Source organism: Ceratotherium simum, chromosome 26, assembly GCF_057802395.1.
Source record: "Ceratotherium simum simum isolate JZ-2026a chromosome 26, ASM5780239v1, whole genome shotgun sequence".
Classification (NCBI taxonomy): Eukaryota; Metazoa; Chordata; class Mammalia; order Perissodactyla; family Rhinocerotidae; genus Ceratotherium; species Ceratotherium simum.
Window position 1 is genome coordinate 17148396 of NC_141925.1, and position 23972 is coordinate 17172367.

The 23972-nt window shown below is 50.5% G+C and overlaps 1 protein-coding gene across 7 annotated transcripts in view; it reads right to left on the reverse strand.

Moving 5' to 3' along the window:
* Window positions 1-991: 991 nt before the first annotated feature.
* POLR3E (RNA polymerase III subunit E) overlaps window positions 992-23972 on the reverse strand; it is a 33762-nt gene continuing 10781 nt past the window's right edge. For 6 of the 7 annotated variants that reach the window (XM_087417074.1, XM_087417073.1, XM_004442962.3 and 3 more), the window contains 17 exons: window positions 22867-22982; window positions 22376-22458; window positions 20105-20212; window positions 19695-19744; window positions 17944-18063; window positions 16372-16457; window positions 15999-16043; window positions 15829-15920; window positions 14615-14735; window positions 11681-11762; window positions 10312-10371; window positions 10034-10191; window positions 9393-9454; window positions 8244-8770; window positions 5717-5794; window positions 2742-2867; window positions 992-1795 (listed from right to left, as the gene is read on the reverse strand). In XM_087417074.1, coding sequence (XP_087273200.1) covers window positions 1739-1795; window positions 2742-2867; window positions 5717-5794; window positions 8244-8770; window positions 9393-9454; window positions 10034-10191; window positions 10312-10371; window positions 11681-11762; window positions 14615-14735; window positions 15829-15920; window positions 15999-16043; window positions 16372-16457; window positions 17944-18063; window positions 19695-19744; window positions 20105-20212; window positions 22376-22458; window positions 22867-22982 — 1971 coding nt within the window. In that variant the 3' untranslated portion in view covers window positions 992-1738. The remainder of the gene's footprint in view (window positions 1796-2741; window positions 2868-5716; window positions 5795-8243; window positions 8771-9392; window positions 9455-10033; window positions 10192-10311; window positions 10372-11680; window positions 11763-14614; window positions 14736-15828; window positions 15921-15998; window positions 16044-16371; window positions 16458-17943; window positions 18064-19694; window positions 19745-20104; window positions 20213-22375; window positions 22459-22866; window positions 22983-23972) is intronic. The other variant, XM_087417070.1, reaches the window with a different exon arrangement.

Below are 23972 nucleotides of genomic sequence, written 5' to 3' on the forward strand. Positions count from 1 at the left end.
GGCCAGCCTCCCAACCAGTTTTAATAATTCATATTTTCCCTATAAATCATCTAATTCCTCTAATCTTTCCCATGTCACTGTCTATTCAGCCGTGTGCCATTTTCCTTCAATGGTTAATTGCTGGTATATCTTACTTTAATTTCTACCTCATTAATTTTCGTTTTTAACATTTCCTCCTATGTTCCTTATTTTCCTAGCTATTTGAATTCAATGTTTAACTTCTCTCTGTTTATCAATGTAAGAGTTTAAGGCTGTGACTCCCCACTGAGCCCCTCCGTTCTGCTCTGTGGTTGTGTTCAGTCTCTGCTGTCCCACCACGAGGGATCTCCCCTTTGTACTGCAGCTATACAATAGCTGGACATACTCCAGATCAATTTTGCAAACTTCTTACTCTTTTCAGGCTCATGTATGTTAACAATTAGAATCAAGAACATAATATACAATCAACCTGTTAAACTACATTATCAAATTTTAGATGTTCTTCTGTTTTTTTTGGGGGGGGGAGGGGAGTGTCACACATAGACCATCATCTAAACCTTCAGATAGCAGCTCTATTGCCCAAAATACATCATGGCAAAAGCCTTATCAAAATTTCATCTCTCACCCAACCCAGCTTACTCATTTTTTCCATAATCCTCTAGGGCTGCACTGTCCAATAAGGTCACCACTAGCCACATGTGGCAACTGAGCACTCAAATTGTGGTTAGTTCAAACTGCGAGTGTTGTACGTATAAGATACCAGATCTTGAAAACTTAGTACAAAAAAAAGAATATAAAATATTTTTTATTACCTGTTGATGTTTTAGCTATATTGAGCTAAATAAATATTAAAATTAACCAGTTTCTTTTACTATCTTAATGTGTCTACTAGAAAATTTTAAAATTACACATGTAACCGGCACAGTTCTCCCTTCCCTCTGACATACATACAAGGTTTGAGAGCACAGACATTGCCTTCTTGTAACCATCTGAAGACAGCAGCACCATGATGCCAGGTTAGTCTTAGCATTTATTTTAAAAATACATAAAATATAAATTTTTTTACATCAAAGTGTGATAACCTCACTTACATTTTTCCATACTTACCTGGTTTTGTTTGCAGCCTTATGCAAACATTAATAGATGGACTTATTTCGACTCTGATTTTTTGCTATGGTTTCACGTAAACGGTTGAGACTGCTACATAAAGTAGGTTGTTTTAAAAGGTAAAATGGCCACAGAAACCCAACGGTAAAACAATTCAGTTTGGTTTAATGAAATTGGCAAAAGTCTTAGCATATAGATAATTGAAGACTAAATATTGGCTTCTAGGCATTTTGAATATTAAAAACCTTGAAGTTTTCTTCATCTTGTAAACATAACTTAGACCTTGTTGGCATTAAGTTTGAAAAGTAAAATATTAAACCATGATTTTCATCATCCTGCCCGTGTCAGTATACACTCTCTTTATTATGAGAATGAAACCAAATAATAAGCAAAATACATGAGGAATTTCAAATCGTACTGAAAGAAGGTCCCAGCTGGTCTCTTCTGAGAGCGATTTAACTTAAGCTGACCCTGCCACTGGCTGAGTATGATCCCCTCTGTCCACTGGACAGTGCAACGCCCCAGGCCACGAGATGGTCAGTTCCTCTTGCTCCACGTCTTCTGAAGCAATCGAGAATCTACTTCCACCTCTGCTGGCTCTGCCTTCTTTCCTTGGGCTTGGATCTGTTGGGTTAGTGGTTTGCAACTATTGTCAAGACTGCACCGTCCCTTTAAGATACCACATGCCACCATAGCTTACACAGCAGTCCTACGAATAGAGAGAGAAACATGTTAACAGCAGACCTGAGCAGGAAAAGGTAGTTACTACATTCTGTGCAGAATATCAAAAACGATGTATGATTAATGGATAGAAGAACACAACTGGCAAATTAAGATCTGCCTGACCACAATGCTGTGGTAACTGCCTGGTCTCAGTGTTAGGGCCTCAGGCCACCCTTCTTTTCCTCAGAGGTATCTTAAGAGTGAGGAACTACAAATAGATGTGCTTTATAAATGTAAAATACAAAAACCGTTAATAAGCTGACCAGAACAAAAAATGCTTCATAAATAGTATCTACCTATGGCCTTGGATGTTGAAGATAATAGATCAGAATAGAAGGAAACTGTCATTGGCTTTCTGTGTTCCAGTGTTTCTGCAAATATGGTATTTGTGTAACAGTCAACTCATAAAAGCATTATTGATGGTACACTTAAGTATTTTCATATATTATGCGATAAATGATATATTCCTTTTTAAACTAAATTTAATTACAAAATTGATTCTACTGAAAGCAAATAGTACAAGAGTTAGTCTGTGGCTGTGGCAATAACCACGGAAGTGGCACAAGATGCAAAGCGGGAGTGGAGTCAAGATTCTAATCGAGGCCCTGCCATTTTAAAGGATGATGACCCACTAGACTATATTTTTTGGAAGTGGAGCCTGCATCTTACTCACTTTAGTCGTTTTGCACATACCCACCACACCAATGCCAATCATTATCAGTTGCTGAAGACCCAACTGGCTGGGGAGGGGTCCAGAGAAAGTCTGATTTAAACACAGTGGTAGGAAAGGCACCAGACTACAGCCCTTTCCACACACCATCAGCCTCCATCTGAGACAGGAAGAGCCAGTCACGGGCACCCTCGTGCTGAAGTTCATGGTCAGAGCAGAAGCCCAGAGCCTCTGGCTATTATTATACACAAAATGGATGTACCTTTAGCACTTTATCCACCTCCTGTTTACTTAGATCTTCTCCACACTCTTGAGTCAACCGAGACTGGATCATGTTCCGGCGTACCCGGTAATTTTTGGAAAAAATTTCAAGCAAAACCTGTCGATGCTTTAGTAGCAAAAACATGTTATTATGGGAAACAATCACCTGAAAGAGAAACATCCCCAAACAAGAAATCCAAAGCTATGGACCCAGCTCCACACTGCAGTCTATGATAAAAGTCCTTGCCCAAGACTTCTGACCAATTTGTCATCTCTCGAGACCCTAATAAAATGAAGTATAGAAATAAAGGTGTATGCCCACAAAAACAAAAGAGCCAGTGAAGCATCAGCAGAGGATGAGCAGTTTACACATACTTTTGCGTGATAACTGATTTAGCAGGCAGGGAAAGCCACAATCTGAACTGCATGAAGAAAGAAGTGAGTGGCTTAAACGTAAAACAGGATGCCATGAAAAGCATTACATCCCAAAATAAAAATTAAATAGAAGATAGTTAAAATCCCCCCAAAAGGAGAAAAGGTGTTCAAAGAGAGAGAAAAGATTTGATCCAGTATGTCTAACATACAACATAAGAATCCCGAAAGAACAGAAAAAAACAGGTAAAGGAATTATCAAATCTATCACAGCATTTCAATAATGACCCAAATGTCTAGTAATAATGACCCACACCAGGGTACATGTGGAATTGCACTGTCATACAATATACAGAATAAGGAAAAAACCTTAAGTTTGGGATAAAGGGAAGGATATAGGTCAAATTTAAAAGACCGAGAAGCAGAATGTCATTGAACAGCAACTCTGAAAGCTTGACTACAATGGAAAAATATCTTAAGGGCCGGCCCCATGGCCAAGTGGTTAAAGTTCCGCACACTCCGCTTCGGCGGTCCAGGTTCACGGGTTCGGATCCCGGGCGCGGACCTACTCCACTCATCAGCTGTGCTGTGGCGGTGTCCCACATACAAAATAGAGGAAGACTGGCACAGATGTTAGTTCAGGGCTAATCTTCCTCAAGCAGAAAACAAAAAGAGGAAGATGGCCAATGGATGTTAGCTCAGGGTGCATCTTCACCAAAAAAAAGAAAAATATCTTAAATTCAGAAGGAAAATGATTTGCCCTCTACAATTCTAGCCCCAAACAATAATACTTGACCAAAAAAAGTCATTTTAAGACAAAGAATGCAGACAACTCCTCTGCCCCCTTAGAAGCTAAAATTAAGTGAGGAAGAAGACACAAAATCCTGCAAGCCAGCAATAGACACAGAGAGCCAGCCCCACTGGAGAGGATTCTAGGGAATCAGACTCCAGCATGGCATTACTGTTGGTATATATGTGTTCAGAAAATCATGCAAGTGGAAATAGGAAGTAATATAAAAAAAGAAATGTGATCATAGTATACTACTGATACTTGGCTCTACAATGAAGACATTTCCAGTCATGATGCTATAAGCACTGATACCCGATTTAACTAAAGAACTCATAATATACCCCACACCTGTCTACATTCTCCCAACATAGCTGAGAACTAAATCCTCATCCACTGCAACAAGAAGCCCATTGATAATATCAAGTCGATACATCAAAGAGCAGTATAAGCACATTTTGTATATATATATATACATTAAAAAAAAAATGGAGGTAACTCTTGTGGCGGCATCTTGTAGTTAAAAAGTGATTGCCTCTGAGGAGTGGGAATCAGGTCAGGCAGGGCTGGAGATGGTTTCTCATAAAGCTTTCAGTCTTATTTATTTTTAACAATACGCACTTACTGCTTTTTTAAAAATTATCAGAGTACTTCAGGAGTGGGAAACCCAGATGCCACCTATTCTGGCCACAGGCACACAGGCTTGCTCAAGGAGGCCTGTTCCAGACTGTTCTCGGTCTACAGCACCAAAAGGCCCCACCCCTTTTGTATTCTCAGCCTGCCAGTCAGTCCCCTTCTAAGAGGCAGAAGGGGACAAAGAACTCAGTGGGGGCTTTTGCTCACTTCCTCTCTCCCCCCAACCTTAGGAATAGAACCTGGAAAAGGACAGACCTTTGGAGTTTTTAGCAATTAAATCTTAACCTTTAAAGTTCAGGCAAGTTCATGATTTAACAAAAACTTCTGGACCTCAGGGTCCATGACTCTGCAATACAAACACAGCACTGCTGGTTTAATTCACAGTCTGTTCACTGGACACTTTTGACCCTTCCTGCCAGGGTGCGAGTAGAGACAAAACGACCAATTTCTCTAACCTAAAAAAATCCAGCACCGGGGCCAGCCCAGTGGTGTAAGCGGTTAAGTGTGCGTGCTTGCTGCAGCGGCCCAGGGTTCGCCGGTTTGGATCCCGGACACACACGGACGCACAGCTTGTCAAGCCATGCTGTGGCAGCGTCCCATATAAAGTAGAGGAAGATGGGCATGGATGTTAGCCCAGGGCCAGTCTTCCTCATCAAAAAAAGAGGAGGATTGGTAGATGTTAGCTCAGGGCCGATCTTCCTCACACAAAAAAAAAAAAAAGAAAAGAAAAAACCCAGCACCCACAATCTGATAAGGAATCCTTTTGATACCTACTGCCATCGGCCACCTGAAATGTGGTCCATCACTGGTTTGCAAGCCTGGCTGTGCATTAGAATAATCTAGAAAGCTTTGCAGAAACTTAAATACCTAGGACACTATCCCATTCCTACTGAACTGAACTGAATCTCTGGGGCAGTCCTGGCAATCTATATATTTTTTAAAAGGTGATTCTGATGCAGTCGGTCCAGACTGGCATTTCAGAACCACTGGTTTTGGCTCAAACTCTTGGTACATCCAGTCTGTTTTGACAGTATGCAGAGACAGAGCCAGAATATTTAAAATCAGGAGTGGCTGGAAAATTTGAAATGTATATGATTGCACTCAAGGTCTCCACAAAGGCCTCACCCCCTCCAGGAACACATCCCTGCTCTTGGGGAAGATGGCAGCAAAGGTCACCTCACCTGATCACTTATGTCTCCAGACTCCCAGAGGGCGAATACCTTCTGCTCATCCGGGGAAGCAGCAGTCTGTGGGGGAAACTAATCAAGGCCCAGGTATGAGTTGGCCATTTGTCTTTACCACGTGGATCCACCTGCCCCACTCCCTCACCCCTCCAGAGTCTGCACCAGCCCAATTCTGGGAATGTGGGTTCCAATCCCAGCTCCTGCCACTCACTAGCTGTGGGGCTGTGGGCAGCCACAAACCTGCATCTGTTTCCTCATCCTCACCAAGGGGAGGAGGCCAGCCACATCCCACCAGGGCCTTAGAGGGCTTCAGTGAGAGAAGGAATGTGACACACACAGCCTAAAGCCCGCAGATGTGCTCGAGAAGGTAGGGAAGCGGGTTCTTCAGTTTTTCCCATTAGCCTGGCATTAGCTCACCTCTCTGCTTTAACATCCAGCGTCCTCCTGCCCTAAATATCAACCCTCAGATGTGTCCTGAGAGGCGCTCCCAGCCCTATAACTCCTTAGGGGTGTCCTGGGGATTCCTTTCAATCCCTTAAGCCACAATGGCCATGGCAGTATGGGTTAGGGGCCCTGCCTGACTCCCACACAACCCATGCCACTTGGAGCGGCAGGGTCCGAAGGTGGACCAAGAAAACAGTGGCCCAGGCTCTGGGTACCTGGAGAAGGGGAATGGAGGAAGGAGGGTGGTAGACAGGGTTCCAGTCTCGGTGCCATAACACAAGTAACAGTAATGATTGCCACCATGTAGAGCCCCAGGCGGTGCTTTAAATATACAATCTCCTTTGATCATTAGAAACCAGAGAGGTAGCAAGGTGTTACTGCCCCTACTCTCCATGTGGAAAGTCTAGTTCAGAGAAGTTAACTTACTGTCCATGGTCACACAGCTATTATGTAGCAGAACCAGGAGTTAAACTCAAGTCTTTGTGAGTCTACTCACTCTCCCTGGGCCTCAGCTCCCTCATTTAAAAAAACAAGCCTGGATAGATCTGAGGTCTCTTCTACCTCGGACACAACTATGACATTTTAGTCACGACCACAGGGAGGGAAGTTGACAAGAGAGCTGCAGAGAGGACCATGGTCTCCCATCGACGTCAGCTCTACCAAGAGGAAGAAGCATGACAAGAACAGGTCCTGAGGGTGGGGGAGGGGTGTCTGAGGGTAGAACACTTCATGTCCCTTGCTTTCTGTCCACTCCCAAGACAGCCTAGCTAACAACAGGCAGGTACCCCTCCCTTGCCTGGCCCAGCTCAGAGAAAGGCGAGCCTTCAGAAAACAGGACCCGTCTGCTGGGTGGGCAAGGGTGGCTCCAAACAGGGCAGGGCCCCTAAACCCCAGTAACTTCTGTAGGAGACCTCACCAACGAGGGCCCTCCCACGAGGGCCAGATCCCCTGGGACAGCCCAGACAGCCTGGGAGCCAGGGCCTCTTGTCCTAGTTTCTGTTCCTCACGTACACAGGGATGGGCCTCTGGCTCAGACCACCCAACGCTGCAGGTGCTTCTGAGCCTGGACTGCAAATGTCAACACGCCCTTGTTGAGAGGCAGCCATAGCCCAGCTCCCCTCACCTGCTGCCAGGTCTAGGCAGAGCCTGGGAGGAGAGAACAAGCAGCACAGCTTCCCTGGGGCACAGCCCGGCAGCCTTCACCCTCAGCTCAACGAGATGGTCTCCAACACACTCTGCTCTACGTGTCCTCCACTCTGGGACCCCTGCCAGTGACAGAACTGGGGTCTGTGTGGCCCACCCTTGCACCCACAGGCCTGGCACCCGAAGCTAACTGAAAGACCACCGAGCCCATGCTGGTCAGCTAGCCTCTATGGACAAGGAGGCCCACCAGGACCCAGGCACAAGCTGGGGGCTCAGGTGAAAGGGTCAGCTCATCTCAGTTGAAGCAGAAAGGATTTAAGACTGGGAGCCACCAGACTGAGGTTCGAGTTCCAGCTCTCTCACTTCCTGGGTATATGACCTTTAAACAAGTTCATTTCACTTCTGTGAAACTCAGTTTCTTCACGTGCGGGTTGCAAAGAAGATCAAATGATACTTGAAGTGAAATCATCCTGAAAACTGGCAAAGCTGACAGGAATGAGTGAGGTGTCGGCAGGGGCGGGGGGCTAGAAATGAGGATGGCGAACAACCCACATGTACTGAGGCCCTGGTGGGTGCCAAGCAATAGGTTAGGGCCATCAGACGTCTCATTCAGCCCTTACCAAAGTCCTACGATACAAACGAACATTCCCTCATTTCCCATGAGGGCGCAGAGCCCAAGAAGCTGACTGGCCCAAGGTCACACACACAGCCACCACATGACAGCCAAGGTCCGTGGTCCTCCCAAGTCCCCACGCCCCATGCAGCCTCCAAACAGCTGGTCCCCACAAAGCCACAGGGCTCAGGCCACCCCAGAGTGACCAGACCTCTTTCCATAGCTCCTTTCTGCCAGGAAAGATGCTGCCTGCCCAAGAGCCCTCCCGAGGGGCTGAGGGCGGCCTCGTTTGTCTGCCTGTCCGGCAGGCGCAGACCTACTTACAGGCACCAGTATCTGCTTGCAACCGGCGGCCAGCACCGTGTCCTGCAGCATGCGGTCTGAGATGCCACTGAACAGCATGTGGCCAGGGGGCAGGCTGGCCAAGTGCAGGTTGAAGAGACGCTTGAGTTCACTCAGTGTGAGCACAAACTGTCTCTGAAAGGTGGCCTCCACGAAGGCCCTCAGTTCCTGGGCCACAGGGGTGTTGGCACAGCCTGGGGGCGGATGCCCATTGAAGCTGTCCCCGCCTGCTGCCCGCCCAGCAGGCAGCCCGTTGGCAAGCCTATTGTGGAGGCCACGACTAGGTGAGGTGTCCATGGGCTCCTCGTCTTCCCCCACTTCCCGCTCTTCCTCTTCCTCTCCCTCCTCGCTCATGGGCTCCTCCTTGATCCGAATACCAGGCAGGACTGAGGACGCCCGGATCTGCTCCTTCCTCCGCTGCAGCTCCCGTTCCAGCAGTGCATGGTTCTGCTGTGCCTTGCTCTTGGCTACTTGGACCCGCTGGTCCCCAGAGACCAGCCCAGCAGGCCCTGTGGGGAGACACAGGGTTGCTCAGGAGACTATAGAGACCGTGCAGAGAAGGACCTGAGACGAAGGCCCACAGCCCCTCTGCCCCACGGACAACCCCTTTCATCCCGACAGGGGACATCCTGCTGTCCAGAGCAAGGGCACAGGAAAAATGCAGGCCAGCTGGGGCTGAAACAAATGGCCCAGCCCTGCCTTTTACCCCACCTTACCTAGGAGGGATTTCGCTACCCCAACAATGAGGGAAGACACAGAACTGGGAAAATCAGGTTTCCACGTTCAGAGATCCTGGCTAGGCTGGTTACTGCTGATTCCTGCCAGCAGCTCCTCCTGTCCTACCACCTTCTGCCAACCCAAGAGGGCGAGAAGGTCTCAGGGGCCTGGAACCCAGACAGAGCCCCGGAGTACAGAAGCCTTCAACCCTCGAGGCTGAGGTTTTGCCACTAGGCAAGCCTTCAGCTGAGGTCTGTGGGATGGGAGGAGGGCACAGAAACGCAGCCAGCAGTGAGAGCCACGCACCCCTCTCCAGGCCCAAGCCCAACAAGCTCCAGCAAAGCAGCCCTCCCAGAGCCAGGGTTGGAGTTAGGGCCCCGCCCCGCCCCGCCCCGCCCGACGCCCCTCACACACCTGATTGTCCATCTGGCTTCTTTGGCATAGTTTCCTTCACAAGATTATAAACTTTTTCTAATCTGAAAAGAAGAGTAAACCCTTTTAACGTTAAACCATGTCCCCCATCATCTGCCTCACAATAGAAACAGCTCCCTTAAGCCCCAGGATGTCCTGGTCACTGAAGACGCTGCATACTTGGAGCTCTGCGGTCTTTCCCCACAGCGCACAGGCTCCGTGCCCAGCCGGAGCCCCCATGCCGGGGTGGTGGGTGGCAGCCCACCCCTCCCTTCCTTAGCCAGTCTCCGTCCAGCCTGCCTTGAGCCACACAAGCCCAGGCTCTTGCTCCTGAGTGCTCTTCCTCTCTCCTTCACATCCAGCCCTCCTCCCCGACCCCTCAGAACAGACACGCTGAGATTTCACCTCACGGGTCAGCTCTGTTGAGTGAGGAGTGGTTGGAGACATACAGGCCTGTGCTGTGGGGACTCTGGGATCAATCAGCAATGTCCACCTGAGTGAAGGAGGGGGTGCATGCGGCCCCAAATGTGGCCTCACTGCCCCAGATGCAGCCTGGCTGTGCTTCCCCTGGGAGGGAGGGTGGCTGGGGACGGCCTGGTACTCTTCTGGCTAGCTGTCCCTCATCCCACCAAGCAAGCTCTTACTTGGCCTGGATGCCCGTCCACAGCATGTGCTGCCGCTGGACCACATCTGGATGCTTCTTGATGAACTCCCCGTCATAAGGCAGTATGAACTCCCAGCCTTTGTTGATCTTCACTACGGCCATGTGCTCCAGAAAGTCCTTCACATCCTCTGCACTGAGCTGGGAGGAGTGAGGCAAAGGTGAGGCATGGACAGCCTGAAAGCCTCACCAGCCCCACAGGCAGCCCCCGATCCTTCCAGTAGCAGACCTGAGCCTCAGATCAAGAAGAACATCACTTACTTTAGTCACCGTTGCCACCTCTTTCCTTACCACCCACCGGCTCTGCGTGAACTTCCACATCTGAGGGAGAAAAAGAAGCATGTTTCCAGAAGGCAGAGATGGATGCTCCTAAAACTGTCCCCAAAACCTGTGCAGTTGCCCTTGGATGAGGGTACAGAGTGGCAGCTCAGAGCCTGAGCGTCTGGCACACCTGGGTTTGGATCCTGGCCTTGACTCTTACTAGCTGTGTGGCCATGGGCAGTCACTTCAACTCCAAGCTTCTGTGCTCTCCTTTGTAAAGGACTTCCAGGTTATCTCCTCCAAGACGGCAGTGGGACCCACCTCACCCCCACCTAGACCACAAAACCTCCCTGGGGGCAGGATACTTTGTCCATCTGTCACCTACAACAATTCAGATTTGACTAGACTCTCTCCCAGGTCCCCCGATTCAACAGTGCCTACACAAACAGAGAAGGGCTGATAAGCAGGTAAAGGTGCAAGGCATACGTGCGTGGCTCAGCGAGCCTGGAAGCGGGTAACCACTGCACTCTGATCCCCAGAGACAAAAACAGACTGCACAGGCACCTAGATAGTAAGTGCCCAAAGGAGCTGGGACATCCAATCGGGAACAAAGAAAATGCAGACGCTCTTCAAACAGCAAAGGGCTACCCTGCGTGACCAGGCCTGTGCATGAGCACACCAAGGTCCCCGTGGACAGCTCCAAGGAGACCGATTCCAGCAAACTTAAAGCACACTGCCGAGGTCAAGGAGGCAGTGCAGGTCCCAGCAGCTCAGGATTCAAACCTTTGGAAGGGATGATCTGGCTAGGACTTCAGTTCTGGATAAGGGCAGGGGCAGGGTGGGGTGATGGGATGGAGGGATGAGCTAGCTCAGGAGTTGCAAAACCCCACAGCAACAATGCAGGGAACATGCATGAGGGCAGCAGACGTGCCTGGCACTGTGGTGAACTGGGGACCATCAGTCCCATCCAAAACAGGTGCTGTTCGGGGATGTGGGCCCAGCGGCACCAGACAGTCCAATTATTTGTGACAAACTAGAAATTTGGTTTGCAACATGTTTTGATTTTTAAAAATCAACAATCAAGTCAACATCTTAAAAAGACCACCCAGGCCAAATGAAACATGCTCCTTGTCCAGAAGTCACCTTTGGCCCTCCAGTTTGCAACCCCCAGGCTAGAGGAGCTCAAAGGTTCTTACGAAGCCTGAGACGCCAGGATTCTAAGAGGAAGGACGAGAAAGGCAGAGTCCAGATGCCTCTCTCCGCCACACACACCTGCCCCTACCTGGGCCAAGGTCCTGGGAGCTCTGTGCTGCCCTGGTGTCCACCCACCGCACACCCCGCCCCACGAGGCCAGAGTCTGGGCACTTACGACAAAGTCTCGGCCCCTGCAGAGCACCTCGGCAGGCACGCCACTGTGAGGGCTGGAGGAGTCCTTGGGGTACAGAATGTCACTGCCAATGAGAGTGGGGATGGCAGGTGAGTCCCTGTCCTCAGCCCCCTCCGCCTCCCGTCCCCCCAAGGATCTGAGCGGAAGCCCAGGCCTTGCACTCTGAACACCTGCCCAGCCCATGCCTCTTTCCAACGTGGGCCACTACAGGCCTGGGCCCCCACAGCTCCCCCCAGGAGCTTGGCTCTGTGAACCTGTGTGTAGGAAAGAAGCACCCCCCACACACCTCCCCCCAAGAGTTCTTCCTCTTCCTCCTTCTTGACCCCTACTCACACTCTGGCCCAGCCCCGAGGCCCACTGCATGGTCAGGGAGGGGCCAGGGGCTCAGAGAGAGACAAGGCGAGCCCAGGACTCTTTGGAGGACAGTGAGTCCCACGTGTAAAGCAGGTGTGATGCCAAGAGAGACTGGCGATGAAGCAATACACAGGCCTTCACCACCTGCCGAATGGGAAGAGGTGGGCAGTGTGAGCTGAGGGAGCCGAGGCAAGAGGGGTCGGGAGCAGGGATCTGGACAAGCCCTGAGCACGGGGGAGCTGAAAGAAGCCTTTGGAGAGAACAGAGCAGCACTCAAGGCTCAGAGAACTTCAGGGCCCGGGGCAAACGAGCAGGGTGCTGAGCTTGACCAGAGTCTCCACAGCAGAACCCTGACCCCAAGTCCAACCCCAGACCTTGTAGCCCGGGAGCACTCACACCACCCCCGGCCACCCCATGCCTATAGTGCCCTTGCTCTTCCTGCTCTGGCAACCAATCCTACCTGGCAACCAACTACTCCTCAAGCTTCAAGGTGGAGCTCCATGCCCACCCCCTTCCCGTAAACACTCCATGGGGACAGGGTGCTGGCCTAGGTTGTTCATCGCTGCTGTGGACACGGAGCTCGACCAAGAACGATGAGGAGAGAAGGCAGCCGCTAAGTAGGTGTTGAATGAATGTGGTCCGTGCCCTGGGTCTCTGCACTCAATGTGCTCAACTGTAATGGTGCTCGCCCCACCCCACAAACTTCCTGAGAACAGGGACAGTGTCTGAATGAGAGTGCAGTGCAGGGCACAGAACAAGCTATCAAGATATATTTACTGAACGAACTGTGAATTTTGCATCATCTCCTCACAGGGACACAAAGGGACAGGGCACCAAAGGATCGTTACCCACAGGCCTTGGTGTGGCAGTGAGGGCAGCATCAGAGTAACGCTCGCAGCAGGACCCAAGCACGGGGGCAGACAGGAGGCCCCGCCTTCAAGTCATAGGGACAGACGACACGCTGAAAGTGACAGTGCGCCAGAGGCACATGCAGCACCAGGCAAAGAGCTCTAACCCCAGTTCTGTGGCAGCCTCGGTGCCAGACGTCTGGCAAGTCTCTGCCTCTCTGGGCCAGCGTCCTCAGGTGTATAATGGGATGGCCTCGCCTGGCTTTCATCATTTGTGGCATGAATATACACAGGTGGTCCCATTTAATGAGTGATGTGCCATCGCAAAGGTCTTCCATAATTAAACACTTGTGTAACAGAAGAAAACCGCTGGAAGGAAGCGACAAAGTATGATGGGCATCTGTTTCCCAGGGAAAGGGCGTCACCATATGGCAGTGACATGAATATACGTTACAATTTACCTGGTCAACCAACTGAAAAATGATGGACTTTTTGCAATGAATTCCTTTTTTAAAAATTTGGAGCAATTCACATTTTGACAGATTGTTCACCTTATACCATGATTCCCAAAAAGTGAGTCTTCATTAATGGATTTTATATTTTTTATTAAACCATTTAAAATTAATATAATTCAAGTATGCATAAAATGTAGTCACACTGTATGTACCCACAATCTATCACATGCCAGGTGTTACAGTGAGCACCAGGATATAAGGGAGAGAGAGTCAAAACAGACAGCCCCTACCCCCTGAAACTGACAGTCTGATGGAGGAGGCAGATGGTCTAGTGGAGGAATCACAGGAGAAGAGAAACTACTGAAAAACATCAAGCCACAAATTCAAGACCTATGAACCCCAACAGGATCCATAAAAAGAAATTCACACTTAGACACATCTTAGCGAACTGTGGAAACCAAAACAAGGGAAAATCTCAAAAGCAGCCAGAGGGAAACAAAGGTAAATTACCATCAAAGGAATAAGTATGAGAGAGACAGTGGACTTGTCAACAAAAACAATGAAGTCAGAATACAAGGAAATCATATCAATATGTGGAAGGAAAATAATCAACCTAGAGTTCTACCCTCAGTAAAAACATCCTTCAAGAACAAAGGTGAAATAGACATTTCACCTTTAAACAAAACCAAGGAAACAAAAACCAAGGAGACTCATCACCTGCAGACCTTCATTAAAGGAAATACCATAGCATTCTGTAGCAGAAGGCAATTATCCCAGATAGAAACTAAGAGATACAGAAAGGAATGATGAGCAAAATAAAAAGGTAAATATGTAAGTAAACCTAAAAAATACTGACTGGACAATATAACGTCTTGCGGGGTCTAAAATAGAGTGAATTAAAATGTACAAATATAATGGTACATGGGTTTGCAGAAAGATAAATATAAAATATTCTAAAGTCTTTGGATCGTCCTGGGTGAGGGTAAAAGCAGCAATTAATATTAAATGGTGGTAAGTCATGAATGCACGCTGAAATCCGTAGGGTAATCACTAAAAGAGTCAAGACAGTTACTTCCAAATTAGCAGGGAAAAATCAAATAATAAAAAAAGAATCCAGTAGAAGGTAAGAATGAAAATAAAATACAACGTAGGCAGGACAAACAGAAAGCACTATGGTAGATTTAAACCCAAAACATCAGTTAACTGCACGAAATTTAAGTGGATTAAGTGCCCCCATTAAGGGACAACAGACAACTCACCTCTTCACCACCCAGTTTCCTTGGACTAACATCGCCACCTTCTGGATGCCACGCAGAACAGCCACAGAGTCGATGGAAGGGCCTAGGAGGCTCATCAAGTTGGCAAAAGGCATGACCTTCACTGAAGAGGATGCAGGAGACATCAGACAAGGGGAAAGGGGCCTGGATCCCTCCCTACCCCCCACCAAGTCTGTATAGCTTCAAGCTCACATAACAATCCCAGCATGCGAATAACAATGGTGACATTTGTAGCAGTAACAGCTGACATTCATTGACTGGCTGCTTACTCTGTGCAGGCACCTGCATCTCACTGAATCCCAGAGGAAACACCCACTGAGGAAGACTGAGGAGTGTCTTATGAGGAAGACTCTTACTACTCAGGCCCAGAAAAGTTTTGAAACTCACCCATGATCACTTGGCTAGTTAAGTGGCAGAGCCAGGATTTGAACCCAGGCCTTCTGCGTCCAGAGTCCATGCATTTCAACCACTGTTCTCTGCTCACTCCCAACCACCTGAGCCCCCAGCCCAAGTGAGCATGGGCAGGGCCTGGGAAAGGCCCAACGTCCTCTGCAGGAAGGCCAGCAGCCTGGCTCCCTGGCAGCCCCAGTAACAGTAGGGAGCTCCCCTCTCTGCTCAGGCCCTGGGGGACCCTCGAGTTGGCATCTCAGAGGAGAAGCCCGGGGCCTGAGGTTCAAGGCTCAAGCCACTCACCAGCTACAGGCTCCTAAAGGTTCTGGCCCTCAGAGTCTTCTGAGAAAATGAGACCAGTTCCTACCGTGCGGAGCCTGGTGAGGGTGCCACAGTGCAAGTGAACACGCGGTATTATTACAGTGAACGTAGCTCACGTTCACGTGCGAGGCTCTATACAAGCCCTTCAGAAGCCTCATGTCTCTGAACTCTCACCTCAGCCCCCAGGAGCTATGTCCGTCTCTTTTTAGAGATAAACCAATTAAGGCTCAGGAAGGTCAGTGACCCGTCCACGCTGACACAGCAGGAGAGTGGTGAGGGCCACACAGGAACCCCAAGTGTGCCTGAGGGAGCCCGCCGCGACGCTGTAGTGTGTCCTTTCCAGACAAGGGCAGAGCTGTAAAGCTGGGCAGGCTCTGGGTAGCGGGGGCTTCTGGCCTCGCCCCTTACTCCTTAGTCTGTCCCAGACTCTATTTCCCCAGGAGGCGGTAGGGCTGGGGTCTGCAGGGCAGGGGGTAGCCACCCACCGTTCTTCATCAGGATCTTGATCTGATCAGCCAGGGGCAGGGTGCGCAGCTGCGCCATGGACAGGATGTTGCTGGGGGCCACGGGTTTGTCTCTGTTGAAAACAAAGGTGATGGGTTAGAGGAGGCCGGCAGGGGTTAGGGGATGGAGGGTCCAGCCCGCCTCTACTCACTTCTCCTCCTCCTGGCTGGGTGGCATCAGCATCATGAGGTACTCACTGCGGGGGGAGACGGCGGGTCAGCGGCTCCCAGGGCTCTGTCCCTGCCCCACCCCTGCCCATGAACCCAGGCTGCATCCAGGCTGAAGCCTGCCCAGGTGAGGGCTGCGGGAGGGGGAGCAGACAGAGGCCCGGCCCACACAAACTCGCAGAGAAGGGAGGACCATCTCTTCCCACGCCCACCCTCCTGGCCCCCAGCCATGTCCCTCCCCATGCTACAGAAGGGGCCACAGTCCCAAGGGAGGACCCACCCAAGAGGGACCCTCCAGGGGCCAGCGTCAAGCTCAGGAGCCCATAGGATTCAACACCCTGGCCCAGCCGATCTCACCTGGGTGATTTGACAAGTTCTGTGTTCTCGACCCCGCTGCAGCCCTGGCACAGCAGGTACTGGCGCTCGTGCTCAGAGCGGCTGTCCTGTTGGGGGAGAAGCAGTGTGCAGAGGAACCTCAGCTGTCGCCCCAGGCCTGTGCCACCTCGGAGCCCCCTCCGCCATCCACAGTTCTCACCCTGCATCACATTCTACTCCAGCCACCCACTGTCCTGCCCCAAGGCTGGCCAAAGGATCATATCCAACTCAGCCCTGAGCTCAGCACTCAAGGCCTCTGTGACGAGGCCTCAACCCACTACCTTCCTGGCTTTAGGATCGCACAGCCCCAGCACCCACGCCTCGGTGCCTTGTCTGTGATACAGGAACACCAAGAGCAATGATGAAAATAACAGCTAACATTCACTGAGGACCTACCACATGCCAGGCTCTGTTCCAACAGCTGTATACATACATCAACTCATCTCATCCTCAAAATAACTCTACCAAGTTAGGTACTATTATTACTACCCCCCTTTTACAGATAAGGAAACTGAGGCTCAGAGAGGTTAGGTAACTTGCCTAAGGCCACACACTAGGAAACAGCAGAGCTTCTGGAAGTCTCGTTCTGAGTCTAAGGCTCTGTCAACACCATCTCCTTTAGGAATCCTGGTTCCAGAGAAATTAGGAGTTGCTCCTCCCCCAGAAAAATGTTGGGGAGTCCTAGTCTGTGGTGTCTTTGTGAGCTAATATTCAACTACTTCCCTCACTCAATACACAGTTTCAAAGACTGGGTCCGGGCTGGCCCCGTGGCTTAGCAGTTAAGCACACGCGCTCTGCTACTGGCGGCCCGGGGTTCGGATCCCAGGCGCGCACTGACGCACCGCTTCTCCGGCCATGCTGAGGCCGCGTCCCACATACAGCAACTAGAAGGATGTGCAACTATGACATACAACTATCTACTGGGGTTTTGGGGAAAAAAAAAAAGGAGGAGGATTGGCAATAGATGTTAGCTCAGAGCCGGTCTTCCTCAGCAAAAAGAGGAGGATTAGCATGGACGTTAGCTCAGGGCTGATCTTCCTCACCAAAAAAAAAAAAAAAAAAAAACAAAGATTGGGTTCTAAGTCGACACACGAGATGAAACTGCGTATAGTAAAAATCACCCTTGGCAGGTGCACGGTGAACTCGGCCACGTGACAGATGGCCGATTCTCCATGGAGCACCTGATGAAGCGTCTAGCCTTCATTCAGGGCCCGTGGTGCATAAAAATAGGTAACCACACACCAGCCCAGCACGGTGCTCACACTCAGGGAGAGCCCAGGGGGGCTGCAATCCCTGACCAGGGAAACAGACTCACTTCTCAATTTCACGCTCCCTTGGCAGGACACTAAGTGGGATGGCTGGAATGGAGGACAAACTGCCCACAGGACTTACTCCTCTCTCCCTGGGGTATCACCAAGTAGCTATGACTGAATTTGAAACAAGTGAGAGGTGAAACAATGAGGCCACACTGTAACACTTCATGGGCACTGGGCTTTTCTCCCAGGACTCCATCCCGGGGCCAGTGTCAGCTGCCGCTCGGGGACCCCGGCTCACCCTCAGGCCATAGTAATGCAGGTGGACCCAGGGCTCTTCGGCATGCTTCTTCTGCAGGAACTCGTAGGACTGCACACGGCGCTGGCGGGCCTGCTCCGACTCAGGCCGGGAGAACCGTACCTGGGAGGGGGGTCACGACCTCAGGCCTGGCATACTTCCTGGGCTGCCGTCCCAGTGCCCACCAGGAGGCCAAAGAATCCCATATCTGGGGCATTTCCCACTCCCACCTCCCTCTCATTTCCTGACACAGGTCTTTTTAGTTCAGTTCTAAGCATGTCCCTCTCTGTGACCTGCCAGCAGGCCAGGGAGCAGCTTTCTCCTGCTTCTGCCTGCCCAGCACCCAATCCACTTCCACTCCCACTAGTAATAACACCTCCATTTTCATTTGGGAAAGTCCCAGTTCCCTTTCAGTTCAAAGCAGCTAATATCCCTCCCCCAACCCCCACCCACACATGTTCCCAGATATAGGAGTGGGCACGTGACTCAGACCTGGGCAATCCAAGCACCAAATCCTCTTAGGCATAGGGGCTGGCTCAGGGTTGGCCAAGCCAATGAGTCCAGTCTGGGATTTTAGTTAGAAGTAATGAGAAAGAAATTTCTTTTCCCCTGGGGTCTTGGAAGCTAGGAAGATGTGAGCCTGGAGCTGGGACAATTCTCTATACCAGTGGGGACAGACACCCTGCCTGAGAAAGAGGCCAAAAGAGGAAGACAGAACATGGAGATGGAGATGGAGAAACCAGGTCTTGAGGATAGAGCTTGAGCACCTGAATCCAGCCATACTTGAAGCTACCCTTAACTTTTCAGTAACAAGAACCAATACATTCCATTTTTGGCTCGTGCCAGGTAGATCTGGGTTTCTGTTGCTTAGGTGGAGCCTAAGTCCAGGTGGAGCCAAGCTCTGACTCATCTCTCCTATGAAAGGCACCTGCACAGGGGCGTTGCCTGCATTACAGAATCCTGGGTTTCCATATGAGGGTAGGGGGCCCTTTAAAGCACACAGGCCTAAGAATGCCTGATTAAATGAGGGCCAGTGAGTCCTCAAGAAGGGAAGGAGGCATCTAAGGTCATCCAACAAGCTACTGAGAGAACAGGATGAGCACCCACGGCCCCTACATTGCCAATATTATACCAATATTTGCCAATCTCCAACGATGTGCAAACATTCACCACAATTTCAGCCATACTTGTGTACTATCTGCATCATTATTTGTACAGTATTTTTCACCTAAATATGCTTAAATAGGGGAAACTTTATAAACCATAAATGAAAGGTCGATATTCTTTTAAATATCTTTAAAATACAAGAATTAATTATTAACATAGCAACTTTCCACTCGCACACCAGTGAAGAAACAGAATCACATGGTTAATTAACACGAGGTTTTGGCTCCGTTAAGACATGGGCTTCATGGCACAGACTCTGTCTGTGGGTTCCCTGGGCCTCCTGGGCCCTGGCTTCCTCTTCCCAGGCAATTTCAGCCAAGCCCCAGAATCTCATCTCTTATATACACCCAGGGCCGCTATCCTGTCCACAGCTGGGAGAGCTCAGGCCGGGCAGAGGTTAGGTTATCCCTCCAGGTAGCCCAGCAAGAAGGCTCTAAAGCATGGACACTGTTTCTGAATCTCCTTCAGCCCCAGAGCCCACGCTCTGTGCAGACCCTCCCAACCCTTGCTGTCTCCAGGCAGCTGAGCTACAAAGCCAGCCCTGCTGCCTCCCAGGCCGCACTCTCCCTCTTGGGTCCAGAGCTCACCGTGATCTGCTTCACATCTTCTTCTGCTTCGTCCTGTGAAGAGTCTCCTGCTGCAAGAGAAACTAAGCCCTGCTCACAGCCTCTGGCAGAGCCCCCAACTCCCCACTCTCAACCCCACCCACCAGGGAGGCCTCAAGCAGGGGTGTCTGTGAATTCTCCTGCTAGACATAAGACTCTGCATAAGTCAGTGGGTCTCAACTGGGGATGATTTTACCCCCAGAGGACATCTGGGGATGAATGGAGATACTTTTGATTGTCCAAACTGTGGGGGTGGTACAAGTGGCATCCAGTGGGTAGAGGCCAGGGAGGCTGCTAAGGATCCTATAACCCATCTCTTCAACACTTTTCTCATGACCAACCCATCCTGCCAAGATGCAGACATAAAGCAGGGCTGGGGGTCCAAGGCTCACCCTCATTGGCTGCCTCCCTCTCTCGGTGCTTGGCGTCTGCCTTATCCAGGTAGGAGAAGCTGGGCCGCAGCTGCAGGATGCCATGTAAAGGCGTCAGGTGGAGCTCACCTGGCAGAGGAAGAAGGGCTTGGACCCGACTCTAGGAAGTGGGGCGAATGCCCAGCTTGGCTCAAGGCAGTCACCATGGGCCCTGGACCCCCCTGAAGGCCTCAGCCCACTGCCAAACCACCTCCCACCTCTGCTCTAGCCCCCAATCCTAGAGCCTTGGGACCATCAGGCAGGGAGTCATTCCCAACCCCACGTGACCCTGCAGGACACAGCAGGCACACAACCCAGATCAGGACATGAACCTGAATTCTTCTGCTCAAAGCTACTTCCCTAAGGCTTGCCTGTAAACACTCCACAAGCATGCAAGGCCCTCCACCCCAGGTCCCCACTCCTCTCCCCACAACTGCTTGCTCCAACCACACTGAGAACCCATCCACACCAAACACACCCTGCTCGCTCCTCCGCCAGGCCTTTGCCAGACCACCCTCACTGCCTCCCTAACCCCACACACACCCAGATTTCCTCTCCTTCTCATGCCCCCACCTCTTCCTGTCAAAATCCCACCTGTCCCAATAAGTCTGCTCCTGCAAAAATGGCTGGAGAAGCGGCCCCTGGCGCAGCCAGGTGGACTGTCTATGCAGTCTCTGACAAAGATCATGACTTTGCCTTGTGAATCAAACCCATGGGGCCGGCCCCGTGGCTTAGCGGTTAGGTGCGCGCGCTCCGCTGCTGGCAGCCCAGGTTCGGATCCCGGGCGCGCACTGACGCACCGCTTCTCCGGCCATGCTGAGGCCGCGTCCCACATACAGCAACTAGAAGGATGTGCAGCTATGACATACAACTATCTACTGGGGCTTTGGGGGAAAAAATAAAATAAATAAAATTATGAATCAAACCCATGCACCGGGAGGCAATGCAAAGACAATCAATTTCAATCAAGTCAATGTAGGCTTGAAAGAGAAGAAACCAGATGCTAAGGCTCTGTGGAAACGGCTCTGTGAAAGCTCTCTGGACTCCAGAGGGAACAAATGCTCGAGATAAGGAGTAAATAAATGAATGATCTGGCTGCAAGGAACGCAGCTTTAAAGAACTACATCCTTGGCGCCGGCCCTGTGGCCTAGTGGTTAAGTTCAGCGTGCTGTGCTTCGGCCACCCAGGTTCGGTTCCCGGGCGTGGACCTACACCACTCGTTGGCAACCATGCTGTGTCAGCAACCCACATACAAAATAGAGGAAGATTATTCGACACTACTTTTGATTCTATTCTGTTTCCTATGCATTCAAATTAGTTTCGTTTATTCCTCTATAAACTCTAAATACTTACAGTACCTTGTGCTTTTTAACAGCTTTATTGAGATATAATTCACGCCATATAATTCACCCATTTAAAGCATACAATTCAATGTATTGTAATATATTCACAGAGTTGTACAACTAGCACTGCAATCAATTTAAGAACATTTGTATCACCCCAAAAAGAAACCCTGTACCCATCAACAGTCACTCCCCATTCCACTCTCCTCCCCTGGTGACCACTAATCTACTTTCTGTCTCTATGGATTTGCCTATTCTGAACATTTTATATGAGTGGAATCATACAACTTGGGGTCCTTTGTGTCTGGCTTCTTTCAGTTAGCTTACTGCTTGCGAGGCTCATCCATGTTGGAGCATGTATCAGTACTTCATTCCTTTACACGGCCAAACACCATTCCATTGCATGGCTATACCACATTTTGTTATCCACACATCAGCTGATGGATGTTTGGATCATTTCCAATTTTTCACTATCATGAATAAGGCTGCTATGAACACCCATGTAAAAATTTTGGTGTAAACATAAGTTTTCATTTCTCTTGGGTAGATATGCTGTCTAGGAATGGAATTACTGGGTAATGAGTACCTTGAATTTAAAACAAAATTCTACACCTGTCTCAGAAGTTATGCTTTGTGTCTGTGTCCCAGGAGGACAATGACCTTGGAGCCCCATTCCTACCAAGTCAGACAGTGTCTAGCCAGAAGTCCCTGAAGATGGCCAATTCCAGGCCCCTGACAATCTGTTATTTCCACAACCTGCCTGGCCCCTGCAGGTGTCTAGCGCTCAGGGAGGACAGGGCTGGACACCAGGTTAGGGAAGGCCTCCCCCTGTCCCAGCCCCTATCCTGCTTCTCTCCCACCCGATCAGCCTGCACAAGCCACGGCACCCAGGACGCCCATCCGCGGGTACCTTGCCTGTAGAGTGCAGCGGCGTAACGGGATGTGTTACTGGTGGTCTGGGAGGAGACGAACGTCTGCTTGTCCATCAGCTTCCTGGGAGCACAGGGAGAACAGATGTCAAGGGGAAGGAAGCTCCAGACCCAAGACCTGGCAGGCCCAGCCCCCTCTACCCCAGACACCTTCTGAAATCCAACAGCCAGCGACCACGGCCACAGGACAGGCTACGTGTGCCTCAGGAGGGGAACTGGGCATGAGACAACCCAAGGCCTGTCTGTGGCTCAAGAGACAGGCAGTGGGTCGGAGCTCCCACTCCCAACAAGGGGCCATCATCACAGGAGGGAAGACTTCTCCCATAGGGAAGGGTCTGAGCTGGGCCCAGCCATGCAAAGGCGGGACACTGGTCCAGCAATGGGGCACAAGGGCCTAGATGTCTTAAAGCCTTTGGAAGGCTCATATTTGAACACGGTGAAGCTTGGAGGCCTTGGGGCCTGGGGAACTTACGAGGAATACGTGCTGGTCTCGTCGGCACAGGCGCCATCCACGTTCAGCGCAATCTGCTCCCCTTTGCTGCGGCAATAGTTGGGATTCAGGGTGTCGATGGCCATCTCAAGCTCTACCTGGAGGCACCAAGCACCCCCACCACCTGTAAGGATGCTGAGGCACAGTCCCCAGGGGATGCCACTTCCTAACCCCAGTCCCTGCCAATCCCGGCCCTGCTCAGAAGCAGGACCGACACGTGACCCTCCCCAAGGGCCTCCAGGCTTCAGTCTACACCAAAGGTTGCAAAACCAAATTCCAAGAGAAAAGGCCAGAGGGCTTTGTTAGGGGCGGTCCATGTATTTTTGTCTGTCCCCCTACTCTACTCCCAAAGCTCTATATCTGGATTTAAAAAATCAAGAGATTTCTTGGGGCTGGCAGGGTGGCATAGTGGTTAAATTCACATGCTCCACTTCAGCAGCCTGGGGTTCGCAGGCTCAGATCCCGGGCACAGACCTACGCACCGCTTATCAAGCCATGCTGTGGCAGGCATCCCACATACAAAGTAGAGGAAGATAGGGGCCGGCCCGGTGGCGCAGGCGGTTGGGTGCGCACGTTCCGCTGCAGCGGCCCGGGGTTCGCCGGTTCGGATCCCGGGTGCGCACCGACGCACCGCTTGTTAGGCCATGCTGTGGCGGCGTCCCATATAAAGTAGAGGAAGATGGGCATGGATGTTAGCCCAGGGCCAGTCTTCCTCAGCAAAAAAGAGGAGGATTGGCATTGGATGTTAGCTCAGGGCTGGTCCTCCTCACAAAAAAAAAAAAAAAACAAAAAAACAAAGTAGAGGAAGATGGGTACAGATGTTAGCCCAGGGCCAATCTTCCTCAGCAAAAAGACAAGGATTGGCAACAGATGTTAGCGCAGGGCTAATCTTCCTCAAAAAAAAAAAAAAAAAAAACCACAAGAGATTTCTGGGGCCAGCCCTGTGACCTAGCAGGTTAAGTTTGGTGCACTCCACTTCAGCAGCTGGAGTTTGGTTCCCTGGCACAGACCTGCAGCACTCGGTGGCGGCCATGCTGCGGCAGTAACCCACATACAAAACAGAGGAAGACTGGTACAGATGTTAGCTC